Source organism: Littorina saxatilis, linkage group LG10 (assembly GCF_037325665.1).
Source record: "Littorina saxatilis isolate snail1 linkage group LG10, US_GU_Lsax_2.0, whole genome shotgun sequence".
NCBI classification, from domain to species: domain Eukaryota; kingdom Metazoa; phylum Mollusca; class Gastropoda; order Littorinimorpha; family Littorinidae; genus Littorina; species Littorina saxatilis.
The window spans coordinates 29743379-29762755 of NC_090254.1; the positions used below are offsets into that span (position 1 = coordinate 29743379).

Genomic DNA, 19377 nt, shown 5'->3' on the forward strand with positions numbered 1-19377 from the left:
ATTTAAACTCGGTGAAAGGACTGTGCTCTTAGTTATTTGCGATTCGAAACCTTCATCGAGCTTCGACAGATTGACTGTGCAGAGTGCTGCCCCTTGAATTGACTCCGGCCAAGGCCACGGTTAGCACATTTTCAAAGTAAATGTGGTATGTTTCTCGTGTTGTATCTTCACTCATCGGGGAGACTGGTACTATATATATGAACCGTAAGAATGCTGTGAACCCTACACGTATTATGTCCCCATCGTTTGTTTGTTCACATTTGCCCAACATGTTAATTTGCTGCGGGGTTTATGTTGTCTGCTAGGCGGCTAGGGCAATCGAACCACGGCACTGCACTGCAGTCTCATTTCAAAAACAACAATTGCTCGTCTGCACGCATGAGGCAGGCTGGTAATAAGTTTTATACATGGTAAGAACGTTCTTAACCCTACACGTTTTCGATTCCGATTGTTGTTGCCTTGAAATAATAATTCGGAAACCATTCATTTACTGAACTGATGCAGTCGTATTTCAGTGTAGTCTACTATAACAGCGTCGACTTCCAAATGGCGAAATGCTGGTCTAGCTGATACGTTATCGGAATAACACTTGTGTTTTCTGTTTGCCGCTGGGAATTTTACACTAACTCATCATTTAGTAATGTGGTTAATAAGCTACATGCCACTAACACGGCATATGAGAAGAATCTTTGCAAGTCAAAACGAGAAGAGACCATTTGTGGAAGAGATACAGCCGCTTCTATTTTTAGATCAGTGGGCTTAACTGTGGCACAGGCGCCTGCGATGTCAGGGAAAAAAAACTTCTGCTTTGAGCCGCAGGAAATGTATGGTTATTTTTTGGTAAAGTGAAGAATATAAGCTACATGTCATTAATTAATTCTGAGGATGAGAGTACAGTCTCGCTTTGGCAAAGGGCGTAAGAATACGCTCTGTGGAAAAGTTAGCGCACTCCAAGAGTGCGCTAACAGATTTAAGCGCATCGCCATTAGCCAATCAACTGGTTCACATCAGTCATGTGACACCAGTACTTACTGACAATTTTTATTGTTACAAGACAATGAATAACATTGTAAACTTTATTGCACAAAACAACTTCAACTCATCATAAGTGAAAGAGCATATTCCTTTTAGAGACTGGTTTTCAGCTGTTCTGGTCGGCCAATTCATTACTGATTTTGTAACATTGCCAAAGCTACAGTTTTGAGCTAAAGTTTCCGGGTGCTCAAAAATATATAAAATTAATTCAGAGACCATTCAGAAAATCCAGGTAAGACACTATCAGTATCTCAAAATTATGTTTCTGTCTCATTCACCCAACAAGTTAACAGTTTCTGCACATACAGAGAGAATAGACGTTTTCCCCAAATAACTGTCAGGATTTTCAAGCAGTGTGTTTACCCACACTTTGACTTTGGTGTACTTTTCACCGAGATTCAGCGTATTTTCAAAATATTAAGAGTATTTTGCAACTCACAAGGGCAGCAATAACCAGGCATGGGAATTCCAACATAGAAAAAATCTGAAAATAGGCCAAGGTCCAGGGGCCGCCTTGGCCCCAGCAGGGTACTCTGCCCCGTTGGGAGGACCAGGGGAGCAAAGCCCCCCGGAAGGAAAACGAATTTTAGCATTTTAGACCAATATTTTGATAGTTCTTGTGTAAGCAAATAATGGATAGACAGACAAAAGTAAACATATAATTTAATTTAATTTTTCTCTGCCGCGGAATTTTTTTTATTTTCGCTGAAACGTAATTTCCTTTTCCCATGCCTGAATAACACTGTCCATTTTCAGAAGTGGAACTTTCAGGCGTTACTGCTTTTCACTTCGACATTTTCGTCAATGTGCTGGACTCGACGACAACAATGGCGGCAGATACAATCTCGTCATATCACGTCTCACGTGATTACATTGACCAATCGTCAAAGCTGGATTTTATCCACTGGGCTATCGCGAGAACAGGTTTGGCAACCTACTTTCGATTTCTTCCTCTTCCATTTAGTGATCACGATCAACCTTGATTTTGTTTACTATCGTCTATTTTTTTTCTCTCCAAACGTATTGGTCGTATCCTTGGCAACTTTGCATACAAAATACGGCGAAATCGTATGGGTAAACAGGTCTGAGTGGGGCAGAGTAAGAGCCCAAACTACGAAAGAACCTTTTCTAAGAGAGACAAAGCAACAAGCACGCTGCCGACTGGTTTAAAAACCTGCAACGCTAAGAACTAAATCTGATGTGTATGTTAAGCAGTGTGTGCTTTATTTGATAACCTTTTCTTTCAAAAACATAATTATCCGAGTTCGAGATTTGTTGAGGCAATGATCACTGGCCCACAGTGATCGCTAACAATGTGTTTTGACCGAGGGCACTTGGGTTTGGCTTGAGGTCACGAAACACACATGCTTAGCAATCGGCAAGCAATCCGCAACGAATCATGGCTCCAATGTGCATATTTTCAAAAGTAAAGGGTATCATATCGAGTGCACACTGCATAACAATTAGCATACACATCAGAGTTACTTCTTCATTACAATGGCAGGTTAAAACTGGTCATCAGCATGCTGTTGCTATCGCCTCGCTTTGAAAAACTTGCCTCAATGTCAGGGGATATTACTCTGCCACATCACTTAAAATTCTTGAGTTATTTCCGTACATCGTCTTTTGCTGCTGGGAAAACACGCATTTATTGCACGTACATTTAAAATTTCCTGATCATTCAAATGACATCTGTTACTTACTTTTTCACAAGATTGGCCTCAGCAGCTTTCTCCAAACAGGCGTTCGCCTCAGAAAGCCGGACTTTCTTGGCATGGTTTTTGCCGCTGTAGTGCTGTTCTGCTTGCTTGAGAGACGTGAAGCCAACACCACAAAGCGTACAGCACTCCCACTTTTTCGATTCCTGCAGGGATGATTCAACATGTTTTACAGCTTTCCTCCTGATAAGGGGATATTAGTATATGGTCAGGAATCTGTCAAGGTGTCCAAATGCAAAAATCCTGTTCTGGATACTTTTATCACTTTGTATTTGTTCTGTTTTTAAATGACTACAATATAAACAATACAGTTATGAAGTATTCCTCATGCAGATTCTATCCATACCAAATTTATGTCTGTCAGTCGCCTGGATGCTAAGAAAATTGACTGTTCAAGAAAAAAAAGCACCTTTTTTGGCACACAAGGCGTTACGCGAAACGCATGGTACATTGTGCATTGAATAACCAAGTTAGTGATAAGGGCATCATCTCAATCTAATTTTTAATAGGTCCAGAAATGGATGGAGAAACATGTTAGATTATTAAAAGTTTGATCTGAAAATAGGTTTTGGATTTTGAGCGTTCTTTTTTAGCTGGTCTGTATGTTACATTTGGTGGAAATAATCATGAAACAAGTCGCGTAAGGCGAAAATACAACATTTAGTCAAGCTCAGTCGAACTCACAGAATGAAACTGAACGCATTGCATGTTTTCCGCAAGACCGTACACTCGTAGCATCGTCTGTCCACCACTCGTGGCAAAGGCAGTGACATTAACAATCCAGAAAAGCGCGGTAGCGGTTGCGCTGAGGAGGATAGCACGCTTTTCTATATCTCTATTCTTTTTAACTCTCTGAACGTGTTTTTAATCCAAACATATCATATCTATATGTTTTTGGAATCAGGAACCGACAAGGAATAAGATGAAATTGTTTTTAAACGATTTCGGAAATTTAATTTTAATCATAATTTTTATATTTTTAATTTTCAGAGCTTGCTTTTAATCCGAATATAACATATTTATATGTTTTTGGAATCAGAACATGAAGAAAAATACGATAAACGTAATTTTGGATCGTTTTATAAAAAAAAATTTTAATTACAATTTTCAGATTTTTAATGACCAAAGTCATTAATTAATTTTTAAGCCTCCATGCTGAAATGCAATACCGAAGTCCGGCCTTCGTCGAAGATTGCTTGGCCAAAATTTCAATCAATTTGATTGAAACATGAAGGTGTGACAGTGCCGCCTCAACTTTCACGAAAAGCCGGATATGACGTCATAAAAGACATTTATCGAAAAAATGAAAAAACTGTCTGGGGATATCATACCCAGGAACTCTCATGTAAAATTTCATAAAGATCGGTCCAGTAGTTTACTCTGAATCGCTCTACACACACACACGCACAGACACAGACACACACACACACACACACCATGACCCTCGTCTCGATTCCCCCCTCTATGTTAAAACATTTAGTCATAACTTGACTAAATGTAAAAAGGGAAACTATCTTAAAAAAATGTTTCTGGTCAAACTTACTTAAAAATCATTGCAGAGGAAGGTCATTAGGTAGGTTGATTGTAATTTTAAAGATATTGTGTTTGATGTAATTTAATTGTCCTTCTAAGTTAAAAATATGCGTTTGGTGTAAATGAAATTTTACCTTATACTTGCCCAAACAAGTTTTGTCACAGTCTTTAAATAATGCCATAATACACAAAAGTGTGTGTTTTCTTATACCTCAGACACCTGGTAGATTATCAAACCCAAGAAGTGTGCAAAGTTTCAAAGCTCTAGCTTAGAAAACATCTGAGATAACCTCAATGTTAAGTTTTTTGTCCACGGCCGGCTGGCCGGACGGAAACGGATGAATACAAAGACACATTACTCATGTGAGTCAAAATGCAGGTAGAGCCCATGATTTTCTAGTCTTGGTGAAGAATGATTCAGTGTGTTCTCTTTGTCTTTTAGGCCTGAGTGAATGTTTTGCTATTACTTTAAGTGACTTAATGTCTCTATTGGTTGTTGCACAATTTTTATATTTAGTCAAATTTTGACTAAATATTTTAACATCGAGGGGGAATCGAAACGAGGGTCGTGGTGTATGTGCGTGTGTGTGTCTGTGTGTCTGTGTGAGAGTGTGTGTGTGTAGAGCGATTCAGACTAAACTACTTGACCGATCTTTATGAAATTTGACATGAGAGTTCCTGGGTATGAAATCCCCGAACGTTTTTTTCATTTTTTTGATAAATGTCTTTGATGACGTCATATCCGGCTTTTCGTGAAAGTTGAGGCGGCACTGTCACGCCCTCATTTTTCAACCAAATTGGTTGAAATTTTGGTCAAGTAATCTTCGACGAAGCCCGGACTTCGGTATTGCATTTCAACGTGGTGGCTTAAAAATTAATTAATGACTTTGGTCATTAAAAATCTGAAAATTGTGAAAAAAAATAAAAATTTATAAAACGATCCAAATTTACGTTCATCTTATTCTCCATCATTTTCTGATTCCAAAAACATATAAATATGTTATATTTGGATTAAAAACAAGCTCTGAAAATTAAATATATAAAAATTGTTATCAAAATTAAATTGTCGAAATCAATTTAAAAACACTTTCATCTTATTCCTTGTCGGTTCCTGATTCCAAAAACATATAGATATGATATGTTTGGATTAAAAACACGCTCAGAAAGTTAAAACAAAGAGAGGTACAGAAAAGCGTGCTATCCTTCTTAGCGCAACTACTACCCCGCTCTTCTTGTCAATTTCACTGCCTTTGCCATGAGCGGTCGACTGACGATGCTACGAGTATCGGTCTTGCTGAAAAATGGCATTGCGTTCAGTTTCATTCTGTGAGTTTGACAGCTACTTGACTAAATATTGTATTTTCGCCTTACGCGACTTGTTTATTAATCCCTTCAATATCCTGCTTGGCTATCTTTGCAGCCCCTGAAAGCACATTTAAACAGACAGAATTCAAGCTGCAGACCCACAAAAGAATCTTACACTTACATCCACAGCTGCAGATGAACCAGTCTCTCCTTTTTTCTCCTCTCCCTCTTGTGTCTTGGGTTTGTTGCTCTCTTTATTGACAGCAGCCAGTCCCTGTTCCATGATGTTGGTGACCTTGCTGGCACTGACGTTACCGTCAGAAGCGATGTAGAGTCGAACACGCTTGGCATGGTTCTTGCCCTGGTAGTGCTGGGCAGCCTGCAGGGGGGCGTTGAGCACCAGCGAGCACACCTTGCAGTAGGTGTGGCTCGTCATCTGCTCCAGCTTCTCTTTAAGGTGCTCAGGAACCTGAGCAAACACAATGCTAACAACTATTCACAGTGACAATATTTCAAAAATCAAACAAGTTGTCTGAGGCGATATCAAAACATTTAGTTAATCCGTCAGCCTGAACCTAAACAAAATGATGAACACTGAAAACCCTGGATCAGTCATCATTGAGAGTATTAACCTTAAGTTAAAGCTTGGCTAGCCGAAACCTGAAGGCTGAGACGGGTCGTGCTCGTCTCTACGAAGCATGGAAACAGATAGAACCAGAGATCAACAGGCAGGGGAAGACCTGGAGCCAGATCGAAAGGGCAGCCCAGGACCGTGTCGGATGGAGAATTGTCGTCGATGGCCTATGCTCCCCCGGGGGTTCATAATGGCCTAAGTAAGTAAGATCCAACATGCACAATGCACAAAATAGTACTATAACGCCGTACGCTCTACTTTGTACTACACACGTCATCTCCTGTGTTGGTATGAGTGCGTGCTTCCTGTGCATGCTTGAATGCGTCCAGATGCCGCAGAGTACATTATTGTGTAACAGACGGTCTCTGATGCGCCCTTTTCCCGAGAACCTACTAGACTGCAGTTTGCATTGGCTGTTGCTGACCACATTTCCCGTGACGTCATGGAATCTCCCACTAACGCTCCAAGTAGGTCGACAACATCGACTTGCCCTCTTTCTCTGTTGAGTCAGCCCTAAAGACGGCTCATGCACCCCGACTTCGTTTCGTGCTTTGCGGATTCTTAACAGAGCAAGCTTTAGAGTAAAGTCGAACCGTTTGAGCTTGGAATTTGAGTTCTCTCATGCAACCCACCCCATATCTACTATAACCTTGGCACCTATTCAAAACCGTCTCTCTCGTGGTAAAAGTGGCTGACCTCGCAAATCGGTCACTGACCCAGTGTAAACAACAGCTGCCAGAGATTTAAAAAAAAAAGTTGCCAACATTCTTCCTGGGGCATTTCCGTCTGAGACGGAACAACTCCCACCCATGTTTTCTCTTCCAAAGACAATTATCAAAAACCAATTTTTTAAAAAATAATCTGACAGAAATTGTATGTTAAGTTTCATGGAGATAAGTCCAGAAGTTTTTCGGTAATTGCTCTACACCCACACACTCGCACGCCACCACCCTTGTCTCAATTCCCTGTCTATCTGAACAAATTTAGTAATAACTTGAGTTATCGTAAAAACACACACCCATTCAAAAATGTCATCTTTCTTGTCCCCTTTTTGACCCAACCGACCGACCCCCCCCCCCCCCCCCCCCCCCCCCACCGGGATCCCCTTTTTAGACAGGCTCATAAATGTTACAAGAATTCTTACGTACCTCAAATGCTGGCGGAGCTCTCAAGATTTTGTCCACTTCCTCTGCGGTTGGGTTGCCATCGTTTGGAATAACGACAACAGATTCCTTGATTTTTCTCTGGATTTCCTCCTCACGTGCTCTTTCGTCTTCCATCATCTTCTTACCGTCAGGAGCTTTTTGGTCTGCCTCCTTGGCAACTGATTTTGTTGTAGAAGTAGGTTTTGCTGTTGATGTAGCATTTGTAGTGGATTTGATCTCTGCCTCAGGAACAGGTGCAGAAACACCTTTAAATGCAGCTGCACATTTGAGGGCGATCTCTGCTTGCTTTTGAATGGCTGATTTGGGTTTGCTGTCCTGTTTGTTAGTGGAGTCAGCTGTAACAGCTCTTGCAGTCGAGGATTGACCTGTTCCTGACAATGCTTTTGCACATGCTTTATTTACAGGGGTGGTAAAAGTTTTTCCTCTTGTACCACGTGAAAACGGCTCACGGTCACCGCTGCCAAACACAGGTGTTTTACTGCCTCCTTTGGCTGACGATGCAGAGCTGACTGTGGTTGGTGGCTTAGCTGGTGTTGCGGTCTTGGCACCTGCCTGGCTGCTGCCTCCCAAGCTTTTGCTAACTTTAGGGTTTGTGCTGCTGCCTGCAGATTTGTCCTGAACATTACCTGTGGAAGCACTGGAGCTGCTGCTCACTCCTTTCCCAGACTTAGCTTCAGCTGATGACCCTGCTGTTTCTTGAGGTCGACTCCAATTCTTCGATCCTACTGCAGAGTACCCTCCTCTTGCAGATGGTCCACCTTGATTCGGTTTCTCAAATTTATCATAATTGTCACTACGACTGTTTTGCACGTAGCCACCTCTCTCTCTGACACTGGAAGCAGAACTGTTGTGCAAACCTCGCCCTTCAGTGCTCTTGTCAAAAGAACCCCTGCCACGGTTGTTGTTGTCAAATGACCCTCTACCTCGCCTGTTTTCAAATAAACCTCTACCGCGGCTGTTCTTGTCAAATGATCCTCTTCCACGACTGCTGTTGTCAAAAGATCCTCTACTTCGGTTGCCATTATCAAATGACCCTCTACCACGGTAACTATTGTCATAAGAGCCCCTACCCCTGCTGCTACTGTTGTCAAAAGATCCTCGACCTCTTGTGTTGTTGTATGAACCCTTGCCTTGATTGCTATAGGAGCCTCTGCCACCATTGTTGCTATCATAAGAGGCTTTACCACGAGTGTTGTTGAAGGAGCCTCTACTCGAGTCAGCAGGGCCCTTGCCTTCACTACTATTGTTGTATGAACCTCTGCCTTGACTCCTGTCGTAGCCAGACCCTCCCTGATAGTCAGAACCAGGGTCCTTGAAGGAAGCAGGCTTGTAGTTGTATGAGCCACCCTGACCACAGGAGCTCTGAGAGCCTTGGTTGTAGGAGGCCTGGTTATGAGATGAAGACTTGGGCCGGGCCCATGATCCCCCCCCACTGTCCATGTTCTGTGTGTTATCGCCTTGCCACGTGTTCTCACTCCCAGTGTAGTTGTAGGAAGGAGTTGAATCCTGATTGTAGTCACTGAAGGATAAGTTGCTCTGAGGCTGGGTGGAGGAACTGGTGTACTGGCTATATTGTTCGCTCGCAGGGTACATATCTCCTGAGCTCTGTTGGCCACCAGACCCATAGGCTCTGTACTGCTCTCCAGTTCCTACTGATTGAGCGTTGCCACTGGTACTGTACTGACTTGAAGATGGGTACTGGTCTGACGTTCCATATTGAGTACTGCTGCCTGACACATACTGTGTTGGCGCATACTGCTGACTGGTGTCCCCTGTACCATACTGAGTCTCTGCAGTGTACCCATATTCTGTTGGATAAGAACCAGAGTAACTGTTTGAGGAATCAGTTACTGCATTGTATGTGCCTCCACCATAAGCTTGTGAAGTATCATAAGTCCCAGAGCTGGAGTATTGGTCATAAGCCCCCTGATATGGGGTAGCATTAGAGCTATAGCTCTGGTCATACTGTCCAGTGGTGGGATTGTAACCACAACTCTCAGTTCCTGTACCTGTGGAAAAGGCTGTGTACTGAGTGTAGTCATAAGAACCGTCCGTGGCAGAGGAGTATTGCTCTACACTGCCATACTGTGGTTGTGGTTGTGTTGAGCTGTAACTACCAGATGCATCAAAGCTCTGACTGTAGTCTTGGCTGTTGACCTGTCCATAACCTGCACAAATGCAAAATATGATTCTTAGAAAAAAAACCTTCTACAAAATAGCCCTTCAATTCATTTTTACATAGAGGGGGAATCGAGACGAGGGTCGTGGTGTATGTGTGTGTGTGTGTGTGTCTGTGCGTGTGTGTGTGTAGAGTGATTCAGACCAAACTACTGGACCGATCTTTATGAAATTTTACATGAGAGTTCCTGGGAATGATATCCCCAGACGTTTTTTTCTTTTTTTCGATAAATACCTTTGATGATGTCATATCCGGCTTTTTGTAAAAGTTGAGGCGGCACTGTCACACCCTCATTTTTCAATCAAATTGATTGAAATTTTGGCCAAGCAATCTTTGACGAAGGCCGGACTTCGGTATTGCATTTCAGCTTGGTGGGTTAAAAATTAATTAATGACTTTGGTCATTAAAAATCTGAAAATTGTAAAAAAAATTAATTTTTTTATAAAACGATCCAAATTTACGTTCATCTTATTCTTCATCATTTTCTGATTCCAAAAACATATAAATATGTTATATTTGGATTAAAAACAAGCTCTAAAAATTAAAAATATAAAAATTATGATCAAAATTAAATTTTCGAAATCAATTTAAAAACACTTTCATCTTATTCCTTGTCGGTTCCTGATTCCAAAAACATATAGATATGATATGTTTGGATTAAAAACACGCTCAGAAAGTTAAAACGAAGAGAGGTACAGAAAAGTGTGCTATCCTTCTCAGCGCAACTACTACCCCGCTCTTCTTGTCAATTTCACTGCCTTTGCCACGAGCGGTGGACTGACGATGCTACGAGTATACGGTCTTGCTGAAAAATTGCATTGCGTTCAGTTTCATTCTGTGAGTTCGACAGCTTGACTAAATGTTGTATTTTCGCCTTACGCGACTTGTTTTTCCTTTCTTTCATGAAAGCTTTCGGAATGTTATAAGTTTTGAAGAAGACTGATTAAACCGACAAAAGACAAAAAGTGCCACTGGCTTGGTCACTAATGGGTATTACATACTATTGCAGTGCACACAGGGATGGCCAAATCACCTGATGGATTTGCCAGGAGTGAGTAAAAAATCTGCCACGCTAGTAGAGTCTGACCAAAGGGCCAGCAAAAGTTCCTGTCAAATGCAAAACAACACTCAACACACAGCTTTTTTGGGGGGGAGAGGGGGGGGGGAGAGTGATGGCGCACACACATGCAGATATAGGTTTTTTTGCAAAACAGTCTGTGGTATTCAATCGGCGCCTGGAAATCGTAAGTACAGATTTGGCAATTAATCCTTTGCTTTCTGATTTAAAAATAGTATACCGAAGGCGCCATTTTGAAAAGTTTTCGGACGATTTGGACCTTAAACATTGCAAGGGACATTCACTGCACTGTCATTTAGAAACACCTGCAATGATTTGCTCAAAACTGCACCAAATATTTAAATGAATTTTAATCAGCGAGCAGAAAGCTGCTCCCAGCTCTCCTGTCAGGAGTTGGGACTTGCGATCGGAATCATTATTTATTTAGTTTTCATAGAAACCCATTCGTCAAAGCAGATTAAGACTGTTGAGTTGAGGAAGTCAAACCTACAGTCGAGCTTATGCATGCAAACTTCGTGATTCAGATTTGAACAATAGAACGCTCAAACACCAATTCTAAGACCTTCCTCGTGTGTGTTGTCATCTATTCAACTCCCAAAATGAACTCTGCAGCCTTCCGCTCAATTTCAATTCTGTATCTCTAGGAATAGCGCATGGAATAATCAGGGTCGAAAGGCAGGACAAAAATAAGGACTCGCGCAAAGAACGTCACACTGAGAATTACAGTCTGGGTCTGCCCACTCAAAACACAGCCGTTTTCAATTTGAGTAACTCAGCCCTCAAACGTTTATTTTAAGTTATTCCTGGTGTATGGTCACATAATTTCAACCCCCAATCTGAACTGTATAGCTCTTGGGGCGATTTGAGACAGTTTTCTTGTTAGATATAATCCCTTTAATGCAAACCGAATCCTCCAGAGCCGCTAATAGTCATGGCTGAGCAACGATCGCCCTGCCTGGCCTTGGTTTATTTTCAAGCCACAGACCGTGTGGAGAGATGAGTAGCTTCTCGAGCTATGTTAATTGTGCTGCCGGTCTATTCTTAGACGCTGAGTGCTCTGAGCCAATCAGAATTAGGCTATTCCAGCATGAATGATGTGACATTCCTACAAAAAATCAGACATTGTTTGACATCAAAATAAAGTTCATTTATCAACTCAAACTTTTGCTGAGATTTCCCCAAACATGACAATCTGGGAGAAGGGATGTTGCTACAAATTCATACCTATTAGGACAAATGTCCTAGCTTTTCAGCACCAATAGGACATTTGACCGCTTTCAGAAATTTCAATAGGACGTCAGAATTTTTTCATTTTCAAGAAATGACACTCGCCGTGTTCCCCCCTGTTTTTGACCCTAATGTAGCAGAGGATGCCGTTGAATAGCCAAACATGTTCAGCTTTTGTTGAACTTTGGCAGGCTTTAGATTTATTTTTCGGTGGCATAACTCAGTGCGCTTCGTCAAAATGTCTCAAATTGAAAGCAAAAGCAGACGCAAGACTTAGTCAGTGGAGTTGTCTCCCATACTCCTAACTTTAATGTGCTGCAGACGGGTGTCGCCCAAACGCAAGATCCGCACTGCACACCTTCAGTGCACCTGTACGCGAGAGTGCTTGGTCACTTTTTGAAAATGTGTATCTTGAAAGGAACATTAACAAATATCGCGCTGTCCGAAGGAATTCAGTTCTTATCGGACAATGCCAGCGCTTAGTTCAAAACGATAGGACATCTGACCGCCATGCGGCTATGTGAATCGGACATTTTAGCCTCTAAATCGGTCTATGTCCGATGTCCGACGCCTAACGACATCCCTGTGGGAGCAAAGTTTATACAAATGAAAGGGTGAATTAGAACAACATCACTGATGTGACAAAAATGCTCACTTGCTTTTCAGTCACCATGCGTTATGCTGAAATTCTATGAGTTTAACCAACACAATCATGCGATTTTGTTACATCATAGTGAAGACATATTGTAGTTTCTGAAATATGAACAAACTTGCAAATATTGAAATGCCACAAATGTATCCTTCCGGAAAGTGGTTAATATGTAGCCTCACTGACGTGGCACGTGCCAATTCAATGTAAGTGAGTCATCATTTTGTAGTGTTCTTCTTCTTCTGCGTTTGTGGGCTGAAACTCCCACGTACACTCGTGTTTTTTGCACGAGTGGAATTGTACGTGTATGACCGTTTTTTACCCCGCCATTTAGGCAGCCATACGCCGTTTTTCGGAGGAAGCATGCTGGGTATTTTCGTGTTTCTATAACCCACCGAACTCTGACATGGATTACAGGATTTTTTCGTGCGCACTTGGTCTTGTGCTATTTTGTAGTGTTAAAAGAGATAGTTTTACAAGGACGATGTTTACCTGGTTATTGATTATCTCAGCCACTGTTGAACCGTGCTCTACTGCTATTTGTCCCTCCGTCCGTCCGCACCATTGCCCATATAAATAACTTGTGAACTACCGTAAAGTACCGAGTATAAGCCCACCCCCCCCCTCTGCACGAATTTCGGACAGAAGTGGGGGGTGGGCTTATACTCGGTACTTGACCCTATGCACGAACATATTCTTCATTGCAATGGAGACATGATTCATATAATGATACCATCTGGTATGTCAATCAATCAATCAATAGGACGCTTATATCGCGCATATTCCGTGGGTACAGTTCTAGGCGCTCTGCAATGATGCCGTGTGAGATGAAATTTTATACGGCCAGTAGATTGCAGCCATTTCGGCGCATATTTACCTTTCACGCCCTATTATTCCAAGTCACACGGGTATAGGTAGACAATTATTAACTGTGCTTAAGCAATTTTGCCAGGAAAGACCCTTTTGTCAATCGTGGGATCTTTAACGTGCACACCCCAATGTAGTGTACACGGGGGGTGTTGTCAGAGTGTATACACTTAATACAGACCTATCGATTCTGTATACACTCTGAGTATAGCTTTTGAGGTACTTATTTTCTCCCAAAACCTCCAAAAAACCCATCTAAACTAACTACATTTTCTTCAAAGTGAAGTATTGGACATGCCTGTGAGAAATCATGCCTGGTCCATGCTACATGCACCCTTATTTTTGTGTTAAGAGCCGAATTTTCGACGCAGTCGATGCAACAATTACAATGCAAGGGAGATAACTCTTGTTACTCGAAAGCACAAGTATTGATGACGTCATGTGATTAGTGCTTCCGCTCCTTCGTAAATCCTCGCACAAACACAAAAATAAAGCCATGAACAGTGCAAGTTGCAGATCTATATAAGTCATGATTCCAAACAAATATATTTGTCATCATTTTTACGAGTTTTCATTCACAAACACCTGAGAAATAAATCTCATGTTCCCCATGCAATAACTCGAGGTGGTGAATGGGTTTGAGCTTTCATGTGAAACGTGGATTGTCAAAGTAAAAGCCAATCAGGCTGATTGTTTGATGTGTGGAACCATCGTGGCTTTGGATTTGTGTTTCCGAGGACAACGATCGTAAGCATTCACTCTCAAAGACCCAATCAATGTTGATGATTACCGCGGCGACTCAAGGTCAATTTGCAACTTATCTCTGTAATCGCAAAATCCACAACGAAAAGTCATAAACGCTTAAAAGAAAAGAAATAGGCTCAACACTTACTGAATTCACAGGTATGATCGCAGCTCTGTACATTTTCAGACTGGAAGAAAAGCGTCAACAAGCTACGTTTGACGTCACATACAAGTTTGACGTGTTATCTCGTGCTACTGTGACGATGCTTTGTGGCCCGGAGTTGGATTCTAAAAATTCGTCTCCCTGTGGGTTATTGTGCATTTTGTTGCACAACCAAAATGATGACAAAAACGATGTTTGGTAGCTTGTTGTCAGACCAGCACTTTGTTGTTGGTCCTCGGGGAGCATATCGCCTTTTGTCTCATATTTATCAACCACGGCCTTCGGCCTTGGTCGATAAAGATGAAACAAAAGACGATATGGTCCCCTTGGACCAACAAAAAAGCTGGTCTGTCAACAAGCCACCAAACATCTTATAAAATATAAAAACCATGATCTCAGGACGAATTTTCTTAAGTTCTGATGAGGTTTTCAGGGGTTTTGGAGACAAGTAGTACCGTAGCTTTTGCCTAAATTTCACAACACTACAGTTCAAGATACCTCATTGAGTCATTTCATGCAGCTATCACTATCAGTATAGCTGCAACAATCAGGAGGACGTCACCCAAAATTAACTTCAGACTGAATGTTTCTCCACCAATTTCAAGCGGTATAATTATCTTATTGGAGAAAAGCATGGGGCGGGGATATAGCTCAGTTGGTAGCGCGCTGGATTTGTATTCAGTTGGCCGCTGTCAGCGCGAGTTCGATCCCAGGTTCGGCGGAAATTTATTTCACAGTCAACTTTGTGTGCAGACTCTCTTCGGTGTCCGAACCATCCCCCGTGTATACTACATTGGGTGTGCACGTTAAAGATCCCACGATTGACAAAAGGGTCTTTCCTGGCAAAATTGCTTAGGCAGAGTTAATAATTGTCTACCATACCCGTGTGACTTGGAATAAGGCCGTGAAAGGTAAATATGCGCCGACATGGCTGCAATCTACTGGCCGTATAAAATTTCATCTCACACGGCATCACTGCAGAGCGCCTAGAACTGTACCCACGGAATATGCGCGATATAAGCCTCATTGATTGATTGATTGATTGAAGATCTTGCAACCGAGAAGCAGATTTGTGATGTAATTCGATCGATTTTTACCCCAAATTCGATTTATTCAAAAAAGCACCTTCGAGCTGTTAGGTCCCTTAAATAAGAAAAGAAACATTCTTACTTTCAGTTGAAGCAATTTTAAAGTCAAAATACCATTTTTCATCACATTTTAGAATCCAAGGAGGAAATAAATGGTCCAAAGTTCGATCAGCAGCACTTTAGGGGAGTATTCATTAATTAGAAATTGTACTACAAGAAGTAAAAACTGCGTTTCAGAAAAATTTGTTGTCTGAAATTTATCCAAGTCGTCAAACGATATAATAGAATTAAATTATTAAATCTCACATCTTCGGATGCTCGATAGCATAATACTATTAGCATTGGTTTGGTCCGTGCATGCAAATGAAGCAAAATATCATTATAGGTAAATGGGGACAAGACACATGCCTTGGTATGATGAACTCATTTTGAGATTCCGTTCTTCCAGCAGCTGCATGAGTCGCTCAGTCCTCACAAAAGGCTTGCTGTTGTTTGCGGTTCGGTCGGCCGGACACACTTTATACACCCGCCATGTTGGTATGGCAGTTCCGGGCTCGCGACAGGAAACATAAACTTGTTCCAAAGAGAAGAAAAAAACGTAACTCGTTTCGTTATCTGATAGCCATATACTGATAAAGGTGGAAATGTGTTGCCATAAATATATTCTTGTATGTGCACAGAGGTCGACTATAGATCGATTCTGCAACAATATATCACTATTGGATTTTTTTACCGAAATATATACAAATATAATACCAATAGTCCAACAGATCTCTTTCTACAAAAGATTTGACAATATGTGAAAAGTTGGTCGCCAAAAATAGGATCACCACCAGAAAAATTAGATAATGAATGTAGCACTGTTTTTTTTAATCATATTGTAAAAGACAACATCACAGTTATTTATTTTTACCCCGGTCACACCTGTCACGATTTCATCGCGTGATCACGATCGTCTCACGGGGCGACAAAGTGGAACTGTACCAACAATTTGTCAACATAAAGAGCAACAGCTGTTCGTCTGTCTATATATATATATTGCTATTTCATATGTGACAGGGTGACCAGTCACCAATATTAGAGTTAAGCTGTTGTCATTGTCCAGTTTGCTAGTCTTTGTTGCCGATCAGTTTGTGTTTGGTGTCTATTAGTCTTTATTTGTTAATAAAGAGTACTGGTGTGCCTAACAGACTTTGCCCTTACAGCCAAGTGTCCTAGCAAACTTTCTGCGCCTTAGCAGACGACACAAACTTTTGCTTTTACATCTGAGTGGCGGCCATCTTTATTTGCATAAAATCTATTTTTAGATTGCTTGGGTTGACTGCTATTTTATGCAATCCAAGGCTATATATTACTTTTAGATGTCAATAATGAATGGATATAGACACTATGTTGCTGTATGTTAGTGCTTAAGTACTTTTTAATGCCCTGTTGTTCCTTAAATGGCTCTAATGTTCAATCAGCTTCGACCCAAACCTTCGACGCTATGTGAGTTTTTAGCGCCAAGTAGGTGACGTCTGGAATTTCCCTATTATCTCCATAATGGTAACTTTTTCGTAAATCTAACTTAGTGCACTTCATTTCTTATTCCCTTAAGATAATTTTTGAGTTAAAGTGCATTAATAAATGTTTGGATCAAGTAAATCAAAGTTTCCTCAGTTTGACCGGTGTCTCGCTATGTGACGTCACACGCATCATTTTGGGACCTGTGTTTCTCTGTCAAGTTTTACGTCACATAACTTGTCATAGGTTTCATTTTACCACAAGTATGACACATGTATGGAAAGTTCAGGAGTTCATTTTGTAATGGAGTGAATTGTATTTGGTGCAGGAAGTGATAGAGTTTAGCAATCTTTATTTTGCTGGGTTTTGATCGTTAATCGGTCCTTCATTCTGAGTAATTAATCATGTTCCAAAGTTATATTTTATAACATGGTTTAAAAGTATTTTTCATGCTGGTTTTATAGCAACCAACCGATTTCTAATGTGTGCATTTTTCGTAAAGTTATCAGCTGTCAAAGTTTCTAAACAAACACAGATTTGGCTATCATGCAGTGCTAGACTGCCCTTTCGGGAATATTCGCGACCCGCTTCCGGTGCAGTCGGCGCGGAGAGTATAAATAGCCTCGGGTACCAGCATAGGTATTCAGTGTGTCTCGGCTCCACAGCAGTTCAGTCACCATGCAAGACGCGTATCTTGAGAAGAAACATTACGCACACAAGACTGACCCTACATGAGAGAAGAGAAAGATGTCCCAGAAAAGAAGATGCAGGAGGGAGAAGAGCCGCAGTCTGTTGAGACGCCGGTACCCGCCGCAGATGAAGCTACGTCATTGCCGAGTCCTGAAGTCCAGCTCCGCAGATCAACAAGGTCACACAAACCGCCTGAACACTTGAAAGACTATGTGTGTAAATGATAATGACCAAAACACGTTGTAACGTGTCCAGCAAGTTGAAAAACTGTCCGCAAGACTATTTCACAATACTGTGACCATACGTGTGTTACACTTTATTTTGATGCAGAATCACAAGTGGTAGTGTAATTTATGTTTTCTTTTATTCCAGATGACAAGAAATGAACACTGAGTTAGTTACAAGTTTTATGAAGTCCACAAGAACTTTTCAGTTTGGTTACACATACAGTTTTCACAAAGACGAGTGAAAGTCAGAAGGAGAAATAACAAAGACTCTAAAGTTTAATTTGAAGAAGGAGGAGGGAAATGAGAGTGAAGTAAAGTTTGAAAGTTTGAGAGAATAAACGACTAGAATAAACGTTGAGATAATCAGTGAAGTTACTAATTCAAGTAAGTTTATAGTTCAAGATTACAGTTTATTGTTAGAAAGTAAAAGCTGCAATGTGGATCCAGTCAATCAGTTTTATTTTCAAGTGACAGTTTTGATCGCTGGAAGGATTTTAGCGGAGATTATTAGTAATGATTGGTAATCATTCTTCTTCTTCTTCTTCTTCTTTCTTGATGTGGACTGGGTTCATCCGAACGTCTGTAGTCCAGCGGCGGAGTACTGAGTAATTGGTTACTGGTGGAGGGTGACCCAATAACTCCGAGAAGGTGGTTAAAAGTATAAAACTATTTATACGAAGAGCTGCAGGGTTACTGTGTCAGCGAGGCAAGTCCGTGGGTACGACCCAGACCAGTTTGGAAGGACTCCAGTGAAGAAGCAACTGTGGTCTTAGGGTCGAGCTTGTTCCACTGACGCAGTGTTCGGGGGAAAAAGGAGTTGAAAAGAACAGGATGGGATGCCCTCTCCTGGAACAGTCTCTGGGCTCCTCTGGTGCGGCTGTCGCCAGAGGTGTAGAACTCGGCCTTGTTGATGTCGACTATGCCGTTGTTGATCTTATAGAGCATAGTGAGGCGGTTGGCGAGTCTTCTGTCGGCGAGTGGTTCCCATTGGAGGGTCTTCAGCATGCTGGTCACACAGCCTGGGGTCCGATCGCTGTAGTTGTTGTGGACGTAGCGGGCTGCTCTGCGTTGGACTTTTTCAAGCTCCGTGACGTCTTTCTGAGAGATCGGGTCCCAGACTGGCGAGGCGTAGTCAAGGACCGGTCTGACCATGGCCTTGTACGTAGCAGCTCTGACCACAGGCACTCGTCACGATCCGGTCGGGATCAAAGTGGGCGGGACCTGTGCGCTCTCAGTACTACTACTATTACAAGGTAAAACTCTCTTCGTTGCTCTAGACCGAACGGAAGTAGTGAAGTTATCAGAAACCGAGATTGCAGCAGACGACAGACAGGTTGCGCATGTTTTCTGCGCATGTGACCCCGTGACCAGGCATAATTAAAAAGTTGTCAGCGGCGTTCGTCAGTCGATCTGTCTGTTCACCGCCAACTTTCCTATTCCTTGATTCTTCTTGCAACTTCCAGATAATGGGATGCAAACATAAATTTAGATTGTCTCATCCTTGTGATGGAGTTGGAAATCATGGATTCACCAGAGAAAATATATAGCTGATTCGGCCAGTCAGTGTGACC

The 19377-nt window shown here is 41.7% G+C and overlaps 2 protein-coding genes across 3 annotated transcripts in view; both read right to left on the bottom strand.

Moving 5' to 3' along the window:
- Positions 1–15954, bottom strand: part of LOC138979012 (uncharacterized) — a 72491-nt gene extending 56537 nt beyond the window's left edge. Inside the window, exons 1-4 of one of the 2 annotated variants that reach the window (XM_070351825.1) lie at positions 15795–15954; positions 7374–9559; positions 5773–6060; positions 2739–2899 (exon numbers count right to left, since the gene is read on the bottom strand). In XM_070351825.1, coding sequence (XP_070207926.1) covers positions 2739–2899; positions 5773–6060; positions 7374–9559; positions 15795–15843 — 2684 coding nt within the window. In that variant the 5' untranslated portion in view covers positions 15844–15954. The remainder of the gene's footprint in view (positions 1–2738; positions 2900–5772; positions 6061–7373; positions 9560–15794) is intronic. The other variant, XM_070351826.1, reaches the window with a different exon arrangement.
- Positions 15955–18496: 2542 nt separating this feature from the next.
- LOC138977836 (uncharacterized) lies at positions 18497–18958 on the bottom strand. The gene has a single exon (XM_070350445.1). The coding sequence runs from the start codon at positions 18956–18958 to the stop codon at positions 18497–18499; it is 462 nt and encodes a 153-aa protein (XP_070206546.1).
- Positions 18959–19377: the final 419 nt, after the last annotated feature.